General features: G+C 35.3%; 1 protein-coding gene across 1 annotated transcript in view; it reads left to right on the forward strand.

Annotated features, from left to right (window-relative positions):
* ESR1 (estrogen receptor 1) overlaps positions 1–27137 on the forward strand; it is a 121605-nt gene that overhangs the window by 45340 nt on the left and 49128 nt on the right. Inside the window, 1 exon segment of the mRNA XM_065732177.1 lies at positions 10643–10759. Coding sequence (XP_065588249.1) covers positions 10643–10759 — 117 coding nt within the window.

Here is a 27137-nt window from a genome sequence, read left to right on the forward strand (position 1 = left end):
TACCAGTGTGACTTGGTCTTGCATGACCCAGCAACAAAATGAAAATTGAAAGATTATTGTGTAAAAGTAAGAATTAGTTATAAAGTATCCATACAGAACAGGTATTCAGCTTTTGGCCACTATGGATAAAGAAATTAATCTGACTCTTTCTTTGAGTTCCATGGTTCTTGGGTGATTCAGCCCTGTTGACTTTGTGAATAAGTCTTATCAAGTCCTCAACAACAGATCTGTTATTTGCTTGCGGAATAATGCATACTTTTTAGTAAGTTTAGATCTTGCTTCTTGATGTAATTTTTAAGTAGTCAGTCTTCAAAAATTTAAAGCTTAAGTTGTCAGTGTCCCATGAAATGCTTCTCTTAAACATTAACTTACGTTTGCTCTGATTTAAGCCCACTCCTTCCCTTATCCATTGTTGTTATGAAGAAGAATTATTGCAATGACCTTTTACATAGTTGAACTGTTATCATATCTTTCCTCAGTCTTCTATTTCTTTAGACTAAACAAACTCATTTCTTTCAGTAGAGCATGTTTTCTAGACTTCTGATCCTGTTTGTTACACTCCCCTGTACTTCATTCAATTGATCCACATCTTCTAGAATAACAGCTATCAAAAGAAATGACATCTACTAATATCAAGAAAATAGTTAATGGATATAAGTACTTGCGAGAGAACTGTGATCATTTGCTCACAGAGAGATTAGAAGGCCTTTAAAATAGACTTTAAAGTCATAGATACCCAGTTTTGGTAAACTAAGGGATTTTTTGAATTTCCTACTTGACTTGGAAGAGATACCTGCTTCGGCAGTTGCATGTTCTAACTGAACATGCATCTAATTTAAAGAAATGGCTAATTTTTAGACCGAGGATATATGAGAAAACCTAAAATTTACCCTGGCAGGTGGAAATAATTTTAAAGAGATTGAGGTTGGATATCTAGTAATAAGTACTACTAAAGAATAGAAGACTATATGGGGTAAATATTGTTTTATTTGTATTGTATGTATGATGTTCATTCCTAGAAAAGGCACAGAAATTTCCTTGGAATCATATGATTAAACTGTAGTGATGTAAAGGGGACATTTTGTATAAGCAGAAATATAGTACCTTTTCAACAAATACTGTTGTTGCTGTTTGTAGTATGTCTTTAAGTGCAAGAGAACCATGCTACTTTTGTGCTTTCCCAATACATATATGGATGTAGAGATAACTGCTAATTATTATGGTTTTCATCAGAGATTTCATAGCAGAATTGCTATTGTAAGAATTGATGTTATTAATACATTAATGGTCAATACATTCCATGTCGTTCTTAATAGAACCACAGGAAAAAGTGAGTGAGCACAGACATGAATGTGCTGCATGGGGTAATGTGTTATCCTCAGTTGTATCTTTGGATTATCTATTTGTGCAAGTTAACCACCAAAATTTTGAGAAAACTCACATATACGTTGGACTGCATTGTATTGGAGATGGATAGCTTCATTTTTATTCAGATAATTTGGAATGGCTCTGTAGATATTTTGTGAAATTTATCTACTAAATTATCTTTCTTTTCTGTCAAACAGTCATTGCTTAAAAGCTAGCCTGAGTTAGTAATTGCCTTTCAATACCTGTAACTGCTCAATTATATTTTAACAGCAGATGATTGGTGAAAAGCTCAGCTTCCTCTCGAAATTGCCAATGCCATTTTGTTTCTTTACATCATAAAATTGTTTTGGGGACTTTGTTTTGAGAAAATATTGCTCAGACTGATATTAATATAGAAAATTTTATGGGAGGAAAAAAATCATTAGACAACAAGATTGCTGTGATGCATGGTGATATAAGAATACTTCATTCTTTGAGCAGTGTTTGTGCCCTCCAGGAATGTAGTTGGTCAACTGACTTGAATCCTGAGGCATAACAAGCCATCACAGCACACTGTACTTCTCTATTAAAATATTTATTAATTTTTATATCAAAAGGGGCTAATGTAAACTGTATGCTATTTTTGTACAGAGCCCAGTAGCTTAAGGAGGTAAATCTAAATAATGTCTAGCCTTGATCTGGGGACTCAAAGAGCTTTCTTACTATTGCTAGTTCAAATGATTTGTTCTCCCATCTGCTAAAAAATTATTTCTAATTTATATTTTTTGTCTTTTACAACACATTCACAAAACAATTGAAAGAGTAACTAATATCTCATCCTGATGGGAAGTTCTTATAATTTAAGTTGATACAGTCAAATCACCATAATATCTTAAGTGAGATTAAATGCTTGAGTTGCTGACTCAAGCAATATTGATGTTTGCTAAGTAACTTACTTTGTCTTCAGACTTCTTCTGATTCCCCCATAATAACCTCTTTAAAATCTAGATAGCATAATTGGATGGATTATTTCAACATTAGCCTTACAAATGCGATTTACAAATTAAAAATCCCCTTGTGACTTTGTAAGAGATTATTATTTTTATGATTATTGAGTCTTAAGTTTGCTGAGTGATAATTCCAAGCACATCCTCGGTAAGGGTTGAGAAATCCTTTGTTTCAACGGACACAGCAGATGGTCGTGTCCTGGGGCAAAGAAAGAGAGATTAGTTGCAGCTTAATGGCCGGAGAACAGTCTTTTGTGTGGAATGGTAAAGTTGTCGAACAAACTACTCAAGGTACTCAAACTCCAGGTATACATATAATCAAAGAACCTAGTCTCCCTCCTTTATATTGGAGGTGGCAGGCTCACACATTCTTTTCCTCTCCTTCTAACTCTCTTGTTGTTTGTATACTCACCAAAGGGTATGGAACAGAAAGAAATTACTCTTAGCATCTCTGAACAGAGTCCAATAAACGCCTGTGTTTATTGGTCTGAGGACCTGCAGAGGGAGAACAAGTGATTCATAAAATTGAGAGGTAACTCATTACACAGAAGGGTATCTTGATCTCAGAACTGTCAAAGTACTTTGGAAATCCTAAGTTCCATTTCTCTGTCTCCTTTATAAGCCTTTCTAATTCTTTTCAAGGGCACCCTCTCTGCCTTTCAGGTGCATCTCCTTACAGCTGTATACTCAAACTCTGGGAAATTTCACAAATATTCAGTTAAGAATTACCTTGTAATGCAAGGCAGTACCAGCCCAGCAAGTGTAGGTTGGCATCTGAGGATGAATAATGATGCTGAGAGATTCCAGAGGATTGCCTTGAATCACAGACTTGCATCACAGAGATAGAGTGGTCTTTGAAGTATAGAATTCTGGAAGCTGGGAAGTATTTTAGTTGTGTGGCTTACTGTTTGATTGCAGTTAACAATTCTGTCTTTTGAACCTAAGGGAGGAGTTCTGGCCGTCGATGTGGAGTGTTATCAATTGTTTAATTTCACAGGGATAGCTTGACAGAGCTCTACTCTTTTGAAAGTATGTAGTTCAAATTTTAGTGATAGGAGTGGTGGCAAGACATACATATTTTCTTCCTAGATGAATAGACTTGCATTGGTAAAACTTGCCTGATAAGTGGACAGTTAGGTAATGCACAGCATTTGGAAGCACAGAATTTGAAAGATTGCCTATTTGAAGGGTTTCCGAAATATTCCCTTTAATTTTCTGGTATTTCCTTGTGTTTCTATGGTATTTTTGTAATCTGTTTGATAACTACAAATGCTGAACTGATCCCGAGCCAAGAAGACAGAAACTCCCTAATAAGACTGCTTGCATGTTGATTCTATGAGTTGTCAAGCAGAAAGAGCAAAACTACAGAACATGAGCCTAAGTGAGACTTGCAGAGGCAAATACAGCAAATAAACAGGGGGACTGCACACCAGTATCTAATCTCAGGATGGAAAACATACAGTTCCAGCTTGAGAGGTAGGTTATGGTTAGAAGTCTAGAAAATGTGTAGTTGAGCAGAGCAGAAAGATTTAGCCATTATTGTAACAGTTATAACGACCTTTGATCAACCAGCTTCATCTGGAACATCATTTGTTTTATTTTGTGTTTATAGTCTCAAATTAAATACATTCTCTACTTGTTCTGTAATGAGTATTTTGAATATCAGAACTCCAATTGATGGTGATCTTGTTTCAGAAATGTCTGTTGAAAGTCAAGCGGCAATACTTTCTTTCTCCTAGACAATCTATTTTGAAATGATACTGTTTCAGTGAATTTGAAGCTCTGCATTGAGCATGGATATGGCAGTGATTTAAGATGGTTGCATGCAAGATACTTCCTTATTTTTTATGGTCTAAGCAAACCACTGGGCTGCAGTGGACCTTGAATCCTAGTGCATTTTTTTGTCCTGTGGTAGGATCAACTTTTGCTGATTACTTACATGTTTATTTAGCTGCTTCTTTAAAACCTGTACACTGATCCAGTATTAGTCTCTCCTTATCTTTGAAGGCTACTGTGAAATTTGAATCTTCCTTCCCTCAGGTTATGTTCATCTTTTATTTTTCTGGCTATCATGCCACAGGAAAAAAATGTTGTATTTTCCTCTGTAATACCCTACAAATCACCAAAGACTTTTAACACACTTTTAAAAAACACATTATTACATTTTACCTAAATCAAAGAAACCCAGTTTATTCAACCTTTTCTTACAAGTTTTATTTTCTAGCTTTTTAATCTCATCTACTTGTCCATTTCTAGGCTCCTCAGTACAAGAGAGGCATGAGCATATTGTTGATAGTTTAACAAAAGGCCTGAAAATGAATAAGGATCTGCAGCATCTTTTGTATTAGAAAAGGGTGAGAGAGCTGTGACTTTTTAGCCTCGAGAAGAGGGGAGTTCTCAGGGGAGGATCTCATCAATATACATAAAAAACCTGAAGGGAGAGTAAAAAGAGGATAGAGCTATTCTTTATTCATTGGAGCCCAGTGCCAGGACAACAGGCAATGGGCATAACCTGAAGTACAAGAACACCAGGAAAAGAAAAAATGTGTGAAGAAAGATGTAGTATTATTACATTTGTTGGTCCTATATGAACAAATGTTGAATGTAAATTAAAAAGTTATAACAATTTTAAGTTCAAGTGCTCCAATAAAACTGCACAGTAATTTTTAGATCTCACTCCTTCCTAACAGATTTCAAAAAAGAACGGAAGGTTGTGCCTAATTCCCTTTTTAAGCATAGACACTTTCACAGCTTAATTATCCTTGGACAAGGTCTTCAGATTTAGACTTGGGGTTCTCTAAGCAACTACTGAGACCTATTGAGAAGATAAGTAATTTTCTGTTTTTAAACAAGCTAGACAATTCTATATGTGACAATAAGGAAAAGGGCCTGGATTGCAAAACATTTACTTTGCATCCTGTAGGCTGATCCTTCTTCTACACACACTTCTGAAAGAAAGATAGTAGAGCCACCGCGGAATCAGAAAAGAGGAAAGGTCAGGATCTGTATAATCTGTCTTATGTCATGTAGCTCCCATGCAGTTATCATTTTCTAGTAAAATCTTCACATATGTATAGAATTGTAAACGTGAGTATTTAATTCAAGACAAATTATCATGATACTGATCCTTCCTTTACTCTTTCCATACACTATTAAACAAACAAACAAACAAAGAGAACAGACATTGTTTCAGGATTCCAAACCTGCTGTTATCTAACCAATTCAGTAACTCATGGACATACACATTGAGAAAAGGTAAAATATAAAAAGTAAAGAACTATTCTAACTTTATATAAATGGAAAATTATATTTTCTACTCCAGCAGATGAAAATAGAACTGGTGTTTCCACTCTTTCAGCATTATCACACTAAATGCAAAAGATAATTCTACCTCAAATACATTTCCTTTTTTTTTTTTTTCTTTTTAATTTTAGACAAGATAATAAAATAGGAAGCATGTTTTTCCCTTGTGACATATAAAAAAAAGATACCAATCTAGATCCCAATTTCTACAAAATCTGGCAAGGAATGAGACATCTAGTTTCTGTTTCCTTATCTGAAAAATCACTTTAAATCATTTTAAATCCTTGGCACACGATTAAAACAACTGTTATGTTAAAGGACAAACTCCCACAGTGTATTACTCACAGTCATTTTAATAGGATCTTGTCAGAGACAAAATACGTTTTCAGAGAGTCATAGGCAAGCCATGACTATCTTATTCCCATCGATTTTTAAGGATGTCTTTTGTTTTTTTTTTAGCTTCAGTTTATTTGAGCTAAAATGGGAAGCAGAGGAATTCCTCTAGAGAAAACTCCCAGAAACAATATGAAGAGGCCAAGATATAAAAAAAACCCTGTAATTACTCTTGTGCACTTAAAATCCAACAGGTTGTTGGCCACAAAGAAATTAATATATCTCTATTTTTATTCCAGGCATAACATTAGGTTATGTATTCTCATGGGCCTACTGAAGAAGTCTAGGTAGTCTTACTTTATATTTGGATCCTTAGTTATTAAATGTACAGTTTGCAAGGAGATGTAGTGTACTTACGGTACCGCCTGAAAATTAAAACATTCGTTTTGTTAAGACATTATTACAGTCTTTAACATCAGTACTCTGACAAAATCTCTTTATTGAATTTAAACCAATTTCTCATGCAAAATAAAACCTATTTATAGTCCTCTCATTCACAGATACATGAAGGATGCTCTGAAAGTAATGCCTCCCATTTTATGATATTGGCCCTCACATAATGGGAATTGTCAGTGGTATAGCACTAGAGGCTGAACCTTCTCACCAGTATTCCACTACATTATGTTGCCTTGTGACAGGTGACAGCAGAGGGGCAATCTGATAAAATGGTGTCTGACATGGAAGTGTGTATGAAGCAAAGGTGTATCATTGAATGCCTCCATGTGGAAAAAATAGCGCCCATTGACATTCATTGACACTTGTTGAATGTTTATGGAGACTATGTCGATGTGAGCACAGTGAAGTGATGGGTGGTGTGTTTCAACAGTTGTGACAGTGCCAATGGGTACCCTCTGCTGGTGCAAATACTTACAAGCATTGGCTTGCAGGCTCTTGCTCATTTCTGGCAAAAATGCATAGGTAATGGTGGTGAATATGTTGAAGAGTAGTGTTTTTTAATTATTTCCTCCATGAAATAGTGTTATCGTGCTCTTTGTATTTGTTCTGGTTTCCATGGAAGTAAATAGGAAGCACTACTTTTGGAGCTTTAAACATACACTTTGCTGGAACTACTAGTTACAAGTACACTGATGCTGAAATGTTCTGCTGAATGTAGTAACACTTAACTTTAAAGAAATATGAAGTATTTTGTTGACTGAAACCCTCAAAGATAAATTGTCTTCCCACTTTGATTCAAGCGTGCTTGGCTGTTGCATACAATGCATGTACCATGAGAACACTTACACTGATAGTGATATGAGTCTCTGAATATAAACACTAGGTGTCTGACTCATGGTGACAAGAAAGACTGAGGCTGTATATCCAATAAGAAGCAGCCATGATTAGGACAGGGCAAGGGAGGATAAGCTGGAAGTTTTCCTAATTTCATCCACTATCTTCTTTTGATGACATTTTATTTCCTCACCTTGCTCCCCATATTTTTGGCTGTTATCATATGTATTGTCACATCTAAAATTAATGCTTTGAGAGAGAACACAGATCTTTTGCCCTGTTCCTGAAAGACTTTAACATATAATAAAGTTCTGTAAGAGTACCTAGCATTAGTTCTACTATTTTAAAATGTAGAATGTGCAAGATATCTTTAAAAAAACCATACAATCCCTCCAACAGCTCCCTTAAAGTCTTCCTTCGTAACTGATGACAGTGCAAGTCATACAAATGTGGGGATTAAGTTTATATTTATATTATGTTTAATATATGTAACAGAATGTAACTGAGTTACATAAAATATGTAATTCAATATGTATGACAGTAAATCATTGTCTTTAATCTTGTGCAAGGTATCTGATAATTTATTTTCATAAAAGGAACAAACCAGTAAGAGCAGGGAGTCCAAGTGCTTCCCTTTGCAAGTATCAGTGATCACTAAAGACTTTTCATCTTTTCAGTATTCCTATGATACTAATTATTTGAATAGTCTAATTAGTTTCTCCTGTAGCCTGTATTATTCTTGTAATACCATTGAAAGAAAGAGTAGGGCAGCTGGACACCTGTTGTGTCCCACTGTTCTATTAATGATTCCAGCCAGTGAGGAATTACTTCTAATAAGCCAGATTGCTCAGAATTTGCATTGCCAAGAGATGAGCTTTAAGGATAAAGGATAAAGAAAGGATAAAGAAGAAAAACTAAAAAGACAGTATGACTCAGATTTATTGAATTATTTTACTTAAAACTGTAAGTCATCTTTGGGTTTGCCTATTACAGAGTTACTTTCTTCTGTCTTTTCCCATTCATGACTCATCGTGTTGCACCACCACAGTCTTGTCTGTTCCTTGCAAAATAAACTTCCTTCTTTGATTCCTGTAACTGAGAATTTGAAATCAGATGGTATCTGATGGTAAGGTGAGGAAGCTGGAATGGTTCCTTCCTTCTTCCCTGCCTACCTTCCTTACCTTCCTCTTCTTCCCTGATTAATTTCATGATCATTTTACTGTATGATCTAATTAATATTTCCTTCAAGTTTTTTTTGTTTGTTTGTTTATTTGTTTGTTTGTTCTTCCACATTGATTAGGCAAATGGAAGACTCATCGGTTAAATGAAACCTAAAATCATTAGAAGTATTAAATACGGTATTGTCTTCCTAGATGTACAGTTGCTGTGACATCTAAGCAATGACATCAGCTATGGTATACTGATTTCAGTAAGGACTGTGGTTTGATTATAGTTAGGATTGTCTTATGTGCTTCTCTACAAACCAAAGTCTATTTTTAAAAATCTGACATTAGAAAAAGGAAATCTAGGTTCAAATCAAATTAAAAGGTTATCACCTGCATAAGAACTGTGAAAAAGGATGAGCTGAACTTCATGAAGATCAGCTGGTCCAGCAGAGATGTTACAGCACATCTTCAGCTTTGTCCAAAGTGGGAACATTTATCTGCTTTTCTTACAGAGGGTTGTAAGATGATTTCAGTGCCTGGAGATATTCCATTTCTGAATTTACATTTTTACTTCACTCAGATGGAAATCAGATAACCAGTCAAAGCTTTATTTGTTTTTAAAATATTAATTAATGTTGCACCTTTCTCTCACTTTGTTTCAGAGCTCACCTTATAGAACAATGCAATTGATTGAGGACAGGTTTTTTTTTATTATTATTTTATTTTTTTTATTGCTGCTGCATAGTGTGACCTAATAAACATGCATTTTCAATAAAGTACAGATTTACCATTTTTCTTCCTTTCCCTGTAGATATTGTATTTTCGTACAGTTGAGGCTGTTTGCTTTCTTGATTTTTTTTTCTTATGTCTGAAACGTCTTGAAGTAGATATAGAACAGTGTGTATCATACTCAAGGAATTAAAATGCTCTTTCACGCTGAGGTTGAGTTGCATTTATATTCTCCTTCTTTACTTCAGTCCAGGAGGATATATATACATATGTACAGATAATAAATAATAATTCTATCTGTTTGCGACATTATATAATCAGCTGTCTATATTAACAAGTTTACAATTTGGCTGCTTATTTTGATTGGATCCCATTTTTTGTAGCATTACAGAACAGATGTTCCTCATGTAATCTGATAGTCATTTTTACCCTATTTTCTAATTTGTAGTCAAGGATATATGATTTGATGAGACCAAGGCCTCTGTCAAACCTCCATCCTCCCCTACCTCAAGCTGATCCCTTGACCTGAAAGAAAGAACAAACAGTTCTGCAGTAAAATTGTTTCATTTTGTGCTGTAACTAAGTTGCATTTATATGAATAACAAGCGCCATTGAGGTCGTTTTGGATAGCCTTTTTATCCTTGCTGAACTTTGTCAATAGTTCGAAAATAATAGTAGGCTTGAGAACATATTTGATACATTTTAAGGGAATAAAGATGAGAAAATATGTTGGCATTAACAATTTATGATATACTGAAAATATCTGTAGTAAGAATTGAGTCACAGAGCATAATAAAGGAGGAAATGAAGCTCTGAAAGATAAGACACTGGTGTCAGACATAGTTGCGCCAGATGGTAATAGAAGAATTTGTCATGAAAAAGGTGTTTTTGCATCTATCATTGTACAAACAATAAGGGATTGAAGTTAGGAACAGATTCATTCTTGATGTACATTTATAATTTTTTGCTTCTCTTTTATATGGTTTTCCACTTCTAAACTGCCCCAAATTTATTATCTGTTTAAAAAGGTCTGTGGATAGGCCTTTTTCATTCTATAAACATATAATCGTTTGATGCTCAGTCATCACAATAAACACAGAAATCACATGACATTCAATTTCTCAAAATAAGAACAAGGAATTCAAGTGACTTGTTTGTATTTATCTGTTCCCTTTAGTGGTTGCTCTGATTTTTAATTTAAAAAAATTTCTACAGATATTTCCATTTTTATGAAAATGGCTTTTAATATTTTGAAGAACTTGTGTATAAATGAGTGTTCTATGATTTTTAGCGTTATTAACATATTTTTTATAGATAATGATAGTAAAACCACCCTTTTTTCCTGAGATGTTAGACGCTGCACTAAATACTCAGTGAAAAATAAGATAAATTATTATAGGCAATTTGTAATGCCTGTTGCTTAAGGTCATGTGTGACTATGTCTTTATTTTCTCTTTACTTTTACAGGGCACAATGACTATATGTGTCCTGCCACTAACCAGTGTACTATTGACAAGAACAGAAGAAAGAGCTGCCAGGCCTGCCGACTAAGAAAATGCTATGAAGTGGGAATGATGAAAGGTGGTATGTACACAGCAGTCAACAAATCCTCAGCATTGGTGTCTGCCTTCCTGTCTTTTAACTTCATTGGGCAGATGATACAGTTCCTAAAGCAGGTTTTTTGTTTGTTAGTTTGCTTGCTTAGATCACCAAACCCTTTCTCTACCTTTTCCAAAAAAGCATTTAAAAAAATAATAAATCAATTATATTTATATATGGGTTTATTTATAAACAACAACTAATAAAAAATAAAAGCATCTCAAATCCTAAGGTTTTATTTTCAGCCAAATTTACATAAAAAATATAGAAACTTGGACTTTGATGGACCTATTATTCTTCTGTAGATATTTTTAATGCATGAGTTTTTTTGGTCTCTGTTGGTAGAAGCCAGATTGTGATGAATGGAACTTAACTCAAGATTTTGTAGAATTTTACACTTCAGTATGAAAAGCGCTGGTAATCTCAGATTAGTCCAAATTTGTTAAAAAAACAGCAACAACAACAAAACAAATCTTAAGGATATTTAGTGCTTATTAATTTAGTTCTGGAAAGGAAATTAATTTCCTTTATTGCAATACTGTCCACATACTGCTGATGTGAACTAATTTAAACAAAACTGAAAGGCTTGCTTGTTTTCTGCAAACTGAAATAGATGCCAATTTATTGGAAGATACATATGTACTAATGATGTCAGAGAGGAAGAATTAGACACTGAATACCTGGGCTGAAGTGGCACACCACTGAATTATTTTATACATATATTCAGTCTGAAAGTTTTGGAGGAAAAGATTAGAAATAACTGACAATACAGGATAATTGCCGTAGTGTGCTCCTAGATGGAAAAATTCTTTTTTGTAACATATTTTTGGATCCATCATGACTTTCTTTTCTTCTCTATGTTACAGTATTGTGTATTTCATATAATCATGGAAGCATTAAGGTTGTAAAAGACCTCTAAGATCATCTATTCCAACTGTCCACCTACTTCAAACATTGCCCACTAAACTGTGTTCCCAAGTGTTACATCTACACTTTCATAAAACACCTCCAGGGATGGTGACTCTTTCAGAAAATAAGTTCTTCCTAATATCCAATCTGAACCCCCTCACCCCCCGGTGCAACTTGAGGCCATTCCCTCTTGTCCCTATTATCTGCGAGAAGAGGCTGAACCCCAACTTGCCACAGTGTCCTTCGAGGGAGTTGTAGAGGGCAATTAGATCTCCTCTGAACCTCATTTTCCCAAGACTGTACAATCCTGGTTCCCTCAGCTGCAGTATTTGACAATTTGACAACTGACAGTATTTGTCAGAAGCTAAGAGGAGTCAAGTCCCCAAGAATCAATATTTAAGATGAATAGGAAATAATTGGAAACATTTGCTCTAAACCAGAAGAAAACCTTGCAATAGTCTATTAAAAATTTAGATTACTTTTATAAATGAAAAGTATTAACTAGCCTTATCAAAACCTATTTTATATACAAAGTTTGCAAAACAGTAAGTGTTCAGAAGAGCAAGGAATAGAACACGTTTTCCACGAGGAAAAAGCTAATTGTTAAATTAGAGTTTGGTTCTTTCTTCTCTGGCATACCTAATTTTTATTTATTCCATGATGAACAACCATGTGTGAGCAAGTGAAAGGAGTATCTCATCATGTCTATACTTCACAGATGATATACGAGTTTATAAATCCAGTCAGTGCAGTTGGCTAAGACAGGTTTGGGAATCCTTGGAGAAGGATTAAAGGGGAAAGAGTAAAGGTGTTGCTCTCCTTTGATGTTGTATATGTATTTATCTCAAATCAAGAATTAGACAAGAGCTGAGTTCACTACTCTCTGTGTCATGTTAGAAGCATCTGGAAGATGATAAATGTTTTTCATTTTAATATTTGGCTGTAGCCCTTTTTTTTCCTTCATAAACTGTATTTGTAGTTTTTTGTTTCTTTACTAATATCCTGGTGAATATTTTTAAATGCCAAATTAACACAATTAGTAGGACAGATACGGTCTGAAGAAATTATGGTTTCAGATGAGGCAAACCAATACAAGAAAATATAATGTGTAAATATAAGGTGCAACCTATTCCAGATAAATCATTAAAGTATGTTAAGATACATCATTATGCTTCATGATGATTTTATTCAGCATGTTTCCATCCATTTATGATTATATGCATGTACTTAATGACCCACTCTACCAGATGTTTTTTTCTGTCTGTTCTGTAAGATATGGACTGTAATGTTTTTGACTGCTCTGTATATATTTGTTCTCAATTAGGTGTCCTGATGTTTATGTTTTTTACAGTGGTCACTGTAAAAAATGTGGTTTTTTACAGTGGTCACTTTTACTTTAGTAGAGTCTTATGGACTTCATCTTTATCCTTTCCTTTTACAGTAGTATAAGATTTCTATTAAAGAAAACAAAATAAACAAAGAGATAAACATAAAAGCAAACAACTAAATTTGCATGTTGCAAACAAGAAGAGTAGATATATAAAATTTGCCTGCTCTTATAGGATGACTAACAGTGCACTGAAGTTCACCACCGGTTCATAGGTGAGAGTTTAAGAATATATCATTTATGAAGCCTGAAAAAAAAATCTTGACATCTTTGTTATATGTTACAAATTTGGCATTCCTGCAGATGAAACATTCAAGACAGGTAAGGTTTTGCAGGATAAAGTAAAGCATTCTGGATTCAGCTGTACTCATTAGCAACTCCATGTTCTTCAGTAGCTGCATGAGACAGAAATTCTTACCTCCAGATAGTTCTTGATAATTGTCATATTGCTCTCACATGAAGATAAAAGTAAAGTGCCTATTTTTAGTTTGCCATCTGGTTAACTTCTAAATTGTTAACTTTTAAATGGTTTTTGTTGTCGTTGTTTTGATTTGTTTTCCCAGGGGAGTTGTCTCAAGCATTTTTGTTGCGAATGATTTCTTGCAGTTCTTCTTTTAAACATTCCTGAATTACACGGCATTCCTTAAAAAATTAGTTTTCTGATAGAATTTTTAAATTAAAGTAATCTTATTTTGTTCATATGAAAGAATTCGTCTTGTTGAAAAGAATTAGTTGGATCATGCATTTGAAAAAATATTTTTGTGTCATATCTCACTTTTATATTTTCTTCTACTATTGTTATTTACATGGTTAGGGTGATACAGCTTTTAGACATGGTTGAATACTTCTATAGTTTTTCTTTTCTCTGAGATTTCTTCATAGCTGAGATTTCTTACTAGATCGTGTCTTCATCTATTGTTTAACTTTTGAGCTGATGTTATTGAATAACAGTGAGGAAAACTAGATAAATTCTTGATTAGTTGTTCCTGGTTCAAATAAGTTATTAACTCTGATTTCAGAGGTATTACTTCTGGAAAGCTACTTAATTGAATACAGTATTTAAAATGATCCTGTATTTTATTTTTAATAAAAAAGACACAATTGAAATATTTTTAGGCATTCATTCAAAAAAGTGGAGGCTTCCTGTGGCTCTTGAAGTCAACTGTAGGAATATTTATTTAGGAGATTGTGTGGAATTTTTTTTTTCATCCAGCTTTTCTTCAGTCTTTCAAAACTTCTTCCAGTACTGAAGAGTTTTTTCTTTTCTCTCTTCTTATGTTTGTGCTTCCTTCTGCAGCAATTATTGTGTTGCTTGGTGGTACAATTAGACTGATAGATTCTCAGCTGATGTAGTTAGCATCTGAGATGGGGATTATAGTTGCTAGATTTTGTCTAAACACTTCTTTTTCGGAATAAGAGAAGAAGACATTAAATTCATATGCTACTGCTTAGACTATACACCTCCATGTTTGTATGTGAGAATAAAATGTTCTCACATAATAAGCTCAATATCATGTGCCTCTTTCTTCTGATTGGTAGCAAGAAAGAATAACATAGCCTTTTATAATGATATTTATGGAGATTATTTTTTGTTCTGTTTTGGAAACTGTATTCTGGCTTATTGTTTCACACTGTGGGGTCCTGCAACACTCACATGTGTATGGTCCAGTTGATCTCTGCTCCAATATAGACCTCTGCTTCTTCATTGTTTTAATGAGTTGACTCCAAATGGTCCCATTCTCATAAATCAACCCCACTTAATTTTAATTTCTATTTATTAATTAAATATTTTGTATACTATGATAAATGGATATGGATTTCTAGCTGTAAGAATGCTACATTTTTCCCCTCCTATTTTATATGACTACAGATTTAACATCAAATATCCTGTTGAATCAGAGCAGCTTGGTGCTAATGCAATCAAAATTAACCCTGTTAAATGCTATATCCCTTATGAAAAATCAGTTATTTACTTGATAAGCTATACTTGCATAATTTGTCAGCTGTCTGATGTCTTCACAGTCTTGAGACATATGAAATGTGGTGATTGAGGATTTGAGAGCTCATGTGCCAGATCTATCTGGTGATCATACGTAATCTAGGGTGTTTATCTATCTTGTAATAGCCTAAATTTGGTGTTACTGGGAGAAGATTCTGAGTTCAGGAATGTCATTTCTGTGAACTGTGAAATTAGTGTGTAGTTGAAGCCTATGTACTGCAGTGCTCCTTTGAGAGATTATCTGAGAAGCCTTCGCAGATTGGTGTAGTGCAGCCCAAGGAAGAGAAATTGGTTTGATGTACCAGTGTGCTATAACTACAAGCCAGATACTTGTAAAAAATATTTACTTCTAGTCAAGGGAAAGAACAAACATGTTCCTATTTTCAGGTTTTCTCTTAGATTCTCTTGAACTTGTTACCTACCTGTAACAATATGAGAGTTCAGTCTGGATAAATTCAGTATGACAGTATTACATAAGTTCAGAACAAATTTTTACAGAGAAAAGAAAAAGTACTTGGCAAATTTACTATCCGCTGTGAGACAAAACTTATTGTTTTCTTGTCTTTAAATGAAGAAAGTTATGCTTTCTTACTGAACACTGTATTTGCTCATGTTTAAAACCTTCCTCTCTCCCCTGTAAATAAATAAAATAAATAGAAAAGGCTAGAAAGTTATTAAAATCATTCTCAAGAGCAGCAGTAGATCTATGTCTGATGCAATCACTGGAATGTTTCCAGGCTTTCTGGTTTTCCATGTAATTATCTTCTAATGAAATATTGTATCAGAAATAGGAATTAGTGAATGAAGGCAAATGGCTTAACAATGTGAAACTATTTTGGTTTGTCTGAAGAGAACCTTTTTCATATTTATTGGACATGCTGTTCTGTACTCAAATAACTGCGTAGGTGAGGTCTGATAAACGTATGAGAAAATGTACATTTTTAACATGTAGTTGATGGACTGCAAATGTACTTAAGCATCATCTGAGGAAAAGTTTTTTGCATTTAGAACAGCCCCTTGGAAAAGAATATGAAGTTAAACCTGGCTTTTTAGTGAAATGTGAACACTTCTTTTGCAAATAGGTTTTATCTTCTCATTTCAGGCTAGAAGAAATACCAGAAGGGCTCTTTGTCAGACTATCTGCTCAAAGCTGGTTAAACACTGCATTCATACTAAATTGCTTAAGTTTTTTTTCCAGTTAGGCCATGAAAATTTCCAAGGGCAGAGATTTTACAGCCCTGTCTGACAACCTGTTTCATGCTTGTTTCTGCTCCCCAGATATCCATCAGCTACCCATTCACCAGTACACTGAGGTCTTTTTGACAGGGCTGTGCTTAATCCTTTTGTTCCTCAGCTTGTATTGGTAATGGGGATTGCCTCAACCCAGGTGAAAGATCTTGCATTTGGATTTGTTGAACGTTATGAGGCTCTCCTGGGCCCACTGGTCAAGCCTTTTCAGGTCTCTCTGGATAGCATCCTTTCCCTCTGGCGTGCTGGCTGCACCCCACAGCTTGGTGTCATCAGCAAACTTGCTGAGGGTGCACTCAACAACCCCACTGTCAATGTCATTGATGAATATATAAAGAGTATCAGACCCAGCACTGACCTCTGGGAAACACCACTCATCAGTCATAACTGATGTCTGGTTTTTCTAAAGGATTCACTGTGAACCCAGGAATGTTTATGGATTCACTGTAAAGACTACACAGAAATGAGGATTCTGCCATTCTTATTCTAGCCAAAACTTAGTATGATTTGTGCAGGAGTGTAAGCATTGAAAGTGATTCAATTGAATGATGGATTAATTAAACTTCTGTTACTTCCCTTGTACATCTTCTCTAGCACAGTTTTAATTGTGCTATGAACTAAAAATGGATGCCAAAATACATATTAGAAAGATGCATGTCTTGCACCTTTATCTCTAATTAGCAGATCATTAGTTCTCCAGCTGTGAGTTATGAATTGTCATTAGAGACTCTAAATTACATTTGTCTGATTGCTAGCAGCACGTTTAGTCACCAGGTCTTTAAAAGCCTTACATGAAAGACTACTTTTATGATCTGCATTGTAGCTGTAGGGACACCGGGGCAATGTGATGCTTAAAGTGATCACTGAGCAAGGTCAGGCTGCAACAGTCTCTGAGCAACCTGATCTAGCTGTAGATGTCCCTGTTCAATGCAGGGGAGTTGGGCTAGATGACCTTTAAGTGTTCCTTTCAACTGGAATGGTTCAATGAGCAAAGTGGTGGAGCAGTGGGCTCTGTTGTCCCCACTACTGCCTCTCTCTTCTCTTCTCTCTCTTCTCTCTCTCTATTATGCTCTCTCTTTCGCTCTCTTTCTTAACAGTGGTAGCACTGACTGTAGAAAGAAGTTCTTGTCTGGAAATAATTGAGAACCATTTTTGAAACAAACAAACTAAAAATCAAAATTCTGTGATAGAATCATAAAATATCCTGAATTGAAAGGTGCCCGTAAGGATCATCAAGTCCCTGGATTTTTGTTTTTGATTCACAAACCTAAGCCATCCCAAGCTTGATTTGGTATGTTTCTAACCAGTCATTATGCCAGTCTTCTTTTTTATTTATTTATTTTTTCCAAATACTAGATAGTGCACTATATTAACCTTGTCCAAAGTAAGTTAATGACAAAATAGAGGAATGATATTCTGGTCCAGTACGACAAAATAGAGGAATGATATTCTGGTCCAGTACTTTGTGAGGTAATCAAACAAGGAACTGTCTTTAATTGGTGGAAGCCTTTTAAAATCTTGGTATCAGTGAATTGTCATGACAGACAGAGGAAAAGCAAATATTGTGGTATACCAAATTCTGCTTAGTTCATTGTGGTAGAAATAGAAATTTAAGAGCTTGTTCAAGTTATTCTCAGAGTAATATTTGCCTACCAGTGTAGAGTGACAACAAACTATTGCTTTGGAAGAATATGTCATTCAATGACCAGGTCCAGCTACAGTGTGGTGATGGAGTTGCAATAGTTCTATTTCTATTAACGAATAAAATCATTATACTCAAATACTATCTCTATATGTTAAATAAATAAATGAATAGCTTAATTATAAACATCATATAAAAAAAATTGTAGTGCATCCAGTATTACCAACTGGAAAGACATGGCATGCCATTTGCCACTTATTCTATTAATTTAATCGGACACTGCCGTTCTCCTCCTCTTACTATTTTTGTGTCTTTTAGCCTGTTGATCAGACCCTGTTAACATTTGTCTAATGAGAAATATTAATACTCCTTGGCATATCTCAAAAATGATTTTAACTTCCATACCACCATCTTATGATATTTTACAGAAAAATTTCCATAATGTAAATTCTAGTTTAACTTAGGATCGGTTGCATTCAGTAGCATTTTCAAGTTAACTCAGATTCTGCAATCAAAGCTGTGCAACTTTATGGAAAATAAAATTATATGTTAATGCTTTGAATTATTAAATAGCAAGGATATAACCAGTTACCAAGGATGTCAGGAGAGCTGTTTAACTGTTTTGCTTCTGGCTCCTTCCCTCACTGAACTGGAGCAGCCAAGGTTATATCCCTGTCTAAGCTACCGGGCTCAAGGAGATAGGACAGATGATAGAGGGACAAAAACTAGGGATGGGACTAGTATTGCAGAAACTTAAATACTGCTGTAGTTTATAAAACACATAAATGTTGAACTGTTATAATATGATAGCACTAATGTATTACCTCTAGACATCCTTCTCTTATGGATATGATATCTGTAATTAGAGGCATTTAGGAAATTACCAAAGTCCTCAGCATATGCGCCACTGCCAGTGCTGTAAATGGTACGTGGGGCACAATGATTAAAGACCAAGAGCTTCAGAGTTCCTAAAAAAACCTGATAGTATTTTTCTAAAAGCAGAAAAATGAAATAAAATAAAATAAAATAAAATAAAATAAAATAAAATAAAATAAAATAAAATAAAATAAAATAAAATAAAATAAAATAAAATAAAATAAATAATAAAATACCTAAGGATCAGAAAGAAAAAGAAAGAAATACATTTCTTCTCTTACCGTATGCTATTATAAGAGGCAGTTCTACTATAGGAGCAAGTATGTAACCTTATTCAGCAAAGTTAAATAACCTTTCACAATATGTAGTTCCTATCTCATGTCAAATATATCAGAATTTGAAAATGCTCTAAGGACTTGTGGTTACAGATTTTACACATGGAATAGAGAGCTTATACAGAGGTTCCTACCTCCCCCAAACTCTGTAAAATCTAGGCTGTGCTCTTCATCTCTTTTTAAAGCCATCTCTTCTAAATAACACAGAAACAAATATACAACATTCCTCAACTACTCAGGAGCAGAAAAAGTTCAACATCATGGTGAATAAACCAAATTGAACTTTTTTTATCAATATCACTGTCAGAAACTGTTATCCTTGTCTGAAACCTGGCTGTTAAGCAATTTCATTTGGGACCGGTATGTTCAAGATTAGATAATCAATTCTATTTTATGATTTTAGATTATTTCAGTCAGTGTTTCTCATTCTCTTGATAGAATTATTTCATTGGTGGGTAAGGGAAGAGCTGCTGACATCACCTAGCTGGAATTGTTCAAAGCATTCGACAGTGTATGACACAACATGATTTTGATGGATGGGCTAGTCAACGAGTATAACGAGCTGGCTATTTGTGTCCATCAGTGACAAGTGGTGATACTTTGATGACAGTACTACCAGCAGTACTTATCATCTTTGTCCTCAACTTGAACAGTGTGATACAGGACACACTCAGCAAGTCTGTAGATGACAAACCTCAGGAAATCTAGGAAGGCCAAGTACAAGGACTGCCGATCAGTCAGGGCAATCCTAAGCACAAAAACAGTCTTAGCAGTGAGTGAATAGAGAGCAGCCCTGTGGAGAAGGACTTGGGGGTGTTGATGGATGTAAAGCTAAACATGAGTGTCAGTGTACACTTGCCTCCCAGAAAGCCAACTCTGTCCTTGGCTGCATTAACAAGTGTGGCCAGCAAGTCATAGAAAGTAATTCTCTTTAACTCCAATCTTGTGAGATCCCACATGGTGTACTGTGGCTCTGAGGGCCCCAGCATAAGGACATGGATCTGCTGAAGTGAATCCAGAGAATCAGGAAGATTATCAGAGAGCTGGGGTACCTCTTATGAAGGAAGGTTGAGGGAGCTGATGTTGTTCACCTTGGTAGGGTTCTGGGGAGACCTTATAAGAGGCATTCCATTGCCTAGTGGGAGCCTTAAAGAAAGCTGTAGAATGACTCTTTAACGGGGAGTATAGTCACAGAACAAAGTGCATTGGTTTTAAATGAAAAGAGAGTGGGTTTTGATTAGACATTAGGAAGAAATTCTTCACTGTGTGTATAAAGGGGCACTAGAACAGGTCACTCAGAGAAGCTATGAATACCCCATTGCCAGAGGTGTTCAAGGCCAGGCTTCATAGGGCTTTAAGCAATGTGATATAGAACAAGGTGTTCCTGCCTACAGCAAGGGGGTCAGAACTAGGTGATCTTTAAGGTCGCTTCTAAATCAACTGTTCTATGATTCTATAATTCTGTGATTTAAAGTAATTTTCAAACTACCTGTATTTTCAGCACAATTTACGTTTCTGTTTGATATTATAAAATAAATTAATAGAAAATAAATAAAAGGATGACTATATGAATCAAATTCAAAAGAAGAAATTTTTCAAACCTTTGAATTTGGAAAATGGTGTTTCTTTTCTGTTACCAAATAGTGTTCAGAGGAAAAACAAAACAAAATCCCCTAAGTATCAAAGCTTTAAAAAATCTCTTTGAAAAAACCATAATCCTGAGATACATTACACCATTAGGTCCTACACTGCAGTCATAGCCAAAATAAATCTCCATCCATTATAAATTTATAAATTTATCAATAATTTAATTATATTCCTGACATCTACTTATGTACAGCAGCTTTAGAGAAGCCTCTTTAAGGACCTGAAGAAACATTAAAAAATACTGAATTCATTATGTCTAATGAGGTCTGTCTAAAAAGAAAAATAACTGTAAGAGGTCCTGAGAAGACAGGTACCTTGCAGCGTGCATGCACCTAAGACAATCTTTAAATGATTCTAGGCAGTTAGGCTCTGATGATACTCAGGTTTGCATCCGTAAAGACACTGTTGGCTTGTTCACAGTGTTATTTTTTGCCAGACTATTACTTCTGTGCTCCTTCATCAGTGACAACAATGATACTAGTGTAAGCCTGAGCATAGTTCCAGAGCTCTCCTGCAGCATTTTATTCAATAAGTCCTGTATGAGGATGCCTGACATTGGACTTTTGATTTCTAGTCTCTTCAGCTGTCAGTTTTAGTTTCAGATTCCTCTACTCTCCATATCAATTCTTTCTTGAATAGAAAAGTCTAGAATTTCTACTTTTGTGAGTACTGATGTCAGGGTGACAGAGCACTGGCACAGGCTTCCCAGAGATGTGCAGTCTCCTTCTCTGGAGACATTCAAGACCCGCATGGATGCCTACCTGTGCAACCTGGTCTAGGGAGCTGCTTTGGCAGGGGGGTTGGACTTGATGATCTCTAGAGGTCCCTTCCAACCCCTTCGATTCTGTGATTCAGTGATGTAGGTTCTTTATTGTTGCTGCTCTTTTCTGCATACTCCTTTAATACTTTGGTCCTCAACTGGAGATGGACTCCGGCTTTCTCAAGGATGCCTTTGTAGTCATTATCTCTTTCACATTATGATATATGCTTAATCTTTTCTTCTCAGACAGGATTTATTTTGCCAAATACCGGACAGACTTTTTCCCTTTCTGATGAAGTAGATAGTCTAAAAGAGAGAATTTTTTTTCAGAGAGAAGGTGATTCCAAGCAACTTTGAAATGCTTTTTTGACAGTCTGTAACAGACTGTAAGAACAACAGTACAGGTTAGTAATGCTTCAAGGCCATATGTGCATCAATAAATGTCTCTTATAATCTGTAGGCTGCTAATATGGAGCAGAAATTTGGACAAGGAGTCTCAGATTCAAGGGTTGCTCCAGACTGATGGTTAGGTGGTAAACCTAGGTCTTGCAGTCTTTTCCTGTACATCAAGCACTCTTTTGCCATTGTATTCCCACAAACTGTGCTCTTAACCTGTTCCTCTTAGGTGCCACAGAAGCTTGTGTTGATGAAATGGAAAGGAAGCAACAATGGAAAAGCCTGCATTTACTAGGAAGCCATAAATGAAGAGGAATCCCCTAAAGCTAAAAACTAATTTCTGAGCAGAAAGTTTTAAAATAGGAGCCTCTTCCCTGTATTAAAAGTTATTTATTTTGCTGGTTATCTCCAGTCAGACATGGAACAGCACTGATATGAATGAGAGGTTATTACTCATACTCTAGTTGCCTGGAAACAGAGCTCTGGTTCTCCAATTCTGGCACTGAACCTGCCTTTATGTTTTTACTTGTCAAGTTTCCAAATCTACTGTGTTTCCATTACTTTCAGTGCTTGATTGCAGACTGAATGTCTGTCAAGCATAAAGTGGAAGTTAATTTGTAGAACACTGACTACTACAAAGATTTTCAGAGTGCTGAATATGTACCAGAAATGGTATAGCTAAAAGTTATGTGAGAATGAATTTTTAAGCAGCACTTTCATTGGGATGCCCATGGCTGGGGCAGTTACCAGTGCCATTACTACTAACTTGAGTAATGGAAAGGTAGTGAACTAGTTGTAGATAAACATTTTCAAAACAAAATTTATAGGGCTTCTATAGCAGTAAGGGGAGAAAAAATGTCAGATATTGTGATAGAGTTTATTTTTGTCTTTGATTTCTAGTATTCTTACTGATATTTAGTTCAGTAATGTGCTGCTTCTCTGATGGTTCTTTTGGAAAAAGGAGGCACAATTTAAGAGTTCATTGACTTATTTTTTTTCCCTGGATTTTCCTTCTGAATTTAACAGCACCTGGCAACCTATGGAACTAGGAAATCTAAAATGCAATTGGAAGGAACATATGTATTCCTTGCAGCAGTAGAGAACTAGTACTCATATTAAAAATACCTTCTGTTGTTTTGTTAAAAAGCACTTCTGTTGTCACTGAATCACAATGTGGAAGCTAAGACTGTATCTACAAATATGGCAGCTGTTGCATGTATCAAACCAAGGAAATACTTGAAAACAGGAACTTTTATGTGTCTGAAGTTTTAGACTGAAATGTGTATCAAGGATAGTTCTGCATGCCACTGTGAGATGTCTAAGGATTACCAATAGTGGTCTAAGTGTTACTTTTAATTTTCTTACCTGCTCATTGTATGATTTTAAATCTTTTCTCTCTGTTTTGAGTCAGTAAAATTCTTCTTCTATAGAAGGGGAAATAGAAACTCTTGTTCCCAGTAGACTAAATGTATCATTTTATGGAATAAAACACTGTCTCATCCCTCTGTATGGAACTCTGAAGTAAAATCTGCCACCACCTCTGACTGAACAGCATATGTTTTACTTTTGCACATTTATGAGAGTCAAGAAAAGAAATTGCTTTGGAAGTGAATATATTTTTTATGGCCAAACTAGACAGTGATAATGTAGTAGAAGGAAAGTGGTGACTTTAAAATCTTAGTTTCATGTTGTGCATTCTTCTAAGATAAATAGCTCATGACTAACCCAGCTTTACTGAATGAGACAGCATGAGATGGTGCCTGCAATCACTTACTTGAAAACACTACTGGAGTGCTTCACCTGGTTAAGGTTTGATTCCACAATCCCTGTGAAATTTTGTTGCTAATCTGGATTGCAGGAGTATGTAATTGCTCTAGTTTTGCAACCTATCTTTGTATTTTAGAGGCCTGGCTGAATTTAGCTGTGAAGCTTCAGGAAATTATCTTTGAAAATGTTCACTGATACAACTTTAATACTGAAGTACAAATAGAGAAGTAGAGAGCTTTTGCAAGGTACATAATACTTCTAATTTTTGGCAGAATATTATTTTTCATAATCTGCCAATTCTAGTTCCTTTATTGTCTGAACTATGCAATTGGAATTAATGCATTTGTATGTCTAAAACCAAACCAACCAAAAAAAAAAAAAAAAAAAACAAACACAACAAATGTGGGATCATGGCACTTTTGACAATTAAGCTAGCTGAAAAGAACTGTCTTTTTATTTGGAATTAGTGACTGTGCATTATTATAATATTTTTTAACAGAGATAAAATCTGTTTTAGCTGGAGGAGATTTGGAAGCACTTGTATTTTTCAGAGAGACAATCACTCCTATTTGGTCCAAGAAAATGAATAACAGAATCACTATGTTATGTATCCATCTAGAGATTTAGCCTTAATTTCTATAAATTTCTAACTAGTGTGATGCTTAAACAGATTCAGTAACCTTTCTGTCTCTGACTGTAAAAGCTGCTGATGTGTGCAGACAAAATGCATATTTTCCCTTATTTATTTTTCAGATCTGGTCTCTAAAAGTGTAATGTAGGCTTACTATTTATTTATTTATTTTTTAATCCTGAAACAAAAAGATAAATTCATGCAGAGCATTTCTTCCAAATTCAGAATGTTAGTTCAACTTCACTCTGTACATCTTTTTTTTTTTTTTTTTTCTTCAGGGTGACAAAAAGGCAGTGCAGATGAATTAAACATAAAACTACTTCTCTCATTTAGAATGTGGTTTATTTATAGATTCATAGATTCATAGTTGGAAAGGACCTATAAGATCATCTAGTCCAACCATCCTCCTATTACCATACCTACCCACTAAGCTACTAAATCAAATCCCTTAGCACCTCATCTAAACGCTTCTTGAACAGCGCTAGGGATGGTGCCTCATCCACCTCCCTAGGCAGGCCATTCCAGTGCCTGACCACTCTTTCAGAGAAAACATCTTTCCTCAAATCTAATCTAAATCTTCCCCGGCGCAACTTGTGGCCATTCCCTCTCATCCTGTCATTCGTTATCTGGGAGAGGAGGCCGACCCCCTCCATGCCACAACCCCCCTTCAGGAAGTGGTAGAGTGCAATAAGGTCTCCTCTGAGCCTCCTCTTCTCCAGACTGAACAATCCCAGAAACTGAACACAGTACTCGAGGTGCGGCCGTACCAGAGCTGAGTACAGGGGGATGATCACCTCCCTGCTCCTGCTGGCTACACTATTTCTAATACAGGCCAGGATGCTGTTGGCCTTCTTGGCCACCTGGGCACACTGCCGGCTCATGTTAAGCCGAGCATCAACTAACACCCCCAGGTCCTTTTCCTCTCTACAGTCTTCAAGCCATTCTGCCCCAAACCTATAGCATTGCATGGGTTATTGTGGCCGAAGTGCAGGACCCGGCACTTATGTAAGCAGTTAAGCATGTTTACATTTGCTAAATGTCCTCCATTAAGTGAAACATTCATTGCATCCTTGTTTTCCTTAACAAGACAAGTCTGGAGTAAGTTTACTGTGAAAAACAAACAAAAAATCCTCTCCTACATAGAGACTCTATGGCAAAGACAATTAAGCCAAAGGTGCTATATTTGTTTATATTAGCCTCTGATGGATTCTTCTCTTTCGCAGATTTGATCTGTACCTTTCAAAGACATATCAGTGTCTAATGTATTTGCATCAGCTTTGTTTCAGCACGATGTGATAAAGAACCTCTTGTTGACTGTTCTGAACCTTCGGGGTGTTTTCTTTTCTACTGTCTTGAATTAAAAAAGAGCGAGTGTTGGTATTTTATTCATCTTGTAACTCCTGATCTGTAGTGTTGTACCTGATTTGCAAGACAAGCAGACCTAGTCAATTTAGATACTTCTCACACCAAGTTTGTTTCCCTGCTCAGATCATCTTACTTGTCTCTCATATATTAGAACATTTTCAGTTCTTTTATATATTTGATATATTTTTTAAAATGGGAAGAACAGAACAGCATGTAGCATTCATTGTGATGAGCCTCATGGGTTAATATAATCTGATTTATGAAGATGCTTTGTTCTTCCTTCCTCTTTTGGTAACTTCTAACACTCTATTTACATTCTAAACTAACTTATCTGATGTTTTTATAGTATTATTATAACCCCAAGATAATGTTTCTGAAATACGTCCATTCTAAGGCCATCTATTTTTGTGTATGTAGCATAATAGAGGATCCAAGAATACTTTCAACTCTTCAAAAGGAAATTACTACATGAGCAGCTGTAGAATTTGGAATGTGCGAAAGTTAGCAAAAGTTTAGTGTGTATGAACCATGTGGCTTTCTTTACATGGTTATTTATTTGTTTCAAAGGGTAATTTTAATACAACAACATTACAGTGAAACAAGGCATACTACCAGAAATATTTGTTGCAGAATAGCATGGATACTTCTGAGTAGTCTGATGAAGCAAGCTATCAAATGAGAATAACTCTGGGATGGCACTGTTCCAAAATAAGTCTTTTCTTTTTTTTTCTTAATAGCAAGAATCTCCCCCTCATTTTCCAAACAGAAATAGTTCAGTAGTAGTAGGTACCATTGAATGAAAAATGGGAGCAACAATGCACTTCAGACTTTTGGCTTACAACTAGTTTAACTAATGTGAAAATGTGGAGAGGTTAAGTAGTAAGGGTGATGAAAGATTTATTGAACTTGCTATATATGGAAAGATTTAAAGAATGGAATCAGTAAGCCTGCTAGATCTTGAAAGAATTAGACTTAAGAGATTAATCAAGTACAAATTCAGTGAACATATCACTACATACGAATAAAGAGGCATACTGATCGACAGATACTCTCTTTGATGCTGGGAGAGGACATCTGCTGATATGATCCAAAAGCCATTAATCTGAAGAAGATTATGAAGAAATACTGGATTTGAGATGAAAAATAAATAAATAGGGAGCCTAATAGTTTCTATCAAATATCATCTTTTCTTTCCCCTACCCACCAGAAAGACCTGCATTCATCTATTCATCTATAACCAGTAGAGCTCAATTTTTTTTCTTTTTGTTCCTCCTTTTCAGATTCTTGAATAGCTTGCACCCCCCTTCTTTTTTTTTTTTTTTTTTTTTTTTTTATTTTAAAACTGGGATTAGTACTGCATATTGTACAGGAATTCCAAAATAACCCTTGTGCCCATCCAGC

Source organism: Cyrtonyx montezumae, unplaced genomic scaffold (genome assembly GCF_038088225.1).
Source record: "Cyrtonyx montezumae isolate F1298 unplaced genomic scaffold, pur_monq_1.0 scaffold_0, whole genome shotgun sequence".
In the NCBI taxonomy this organism is placed as follows: Eukaryota; Metazoa; Chordata; class Aves; order Galliformes; family Odontophoridae; genus Cyrtonyx; species Cyrtonyx montezumae.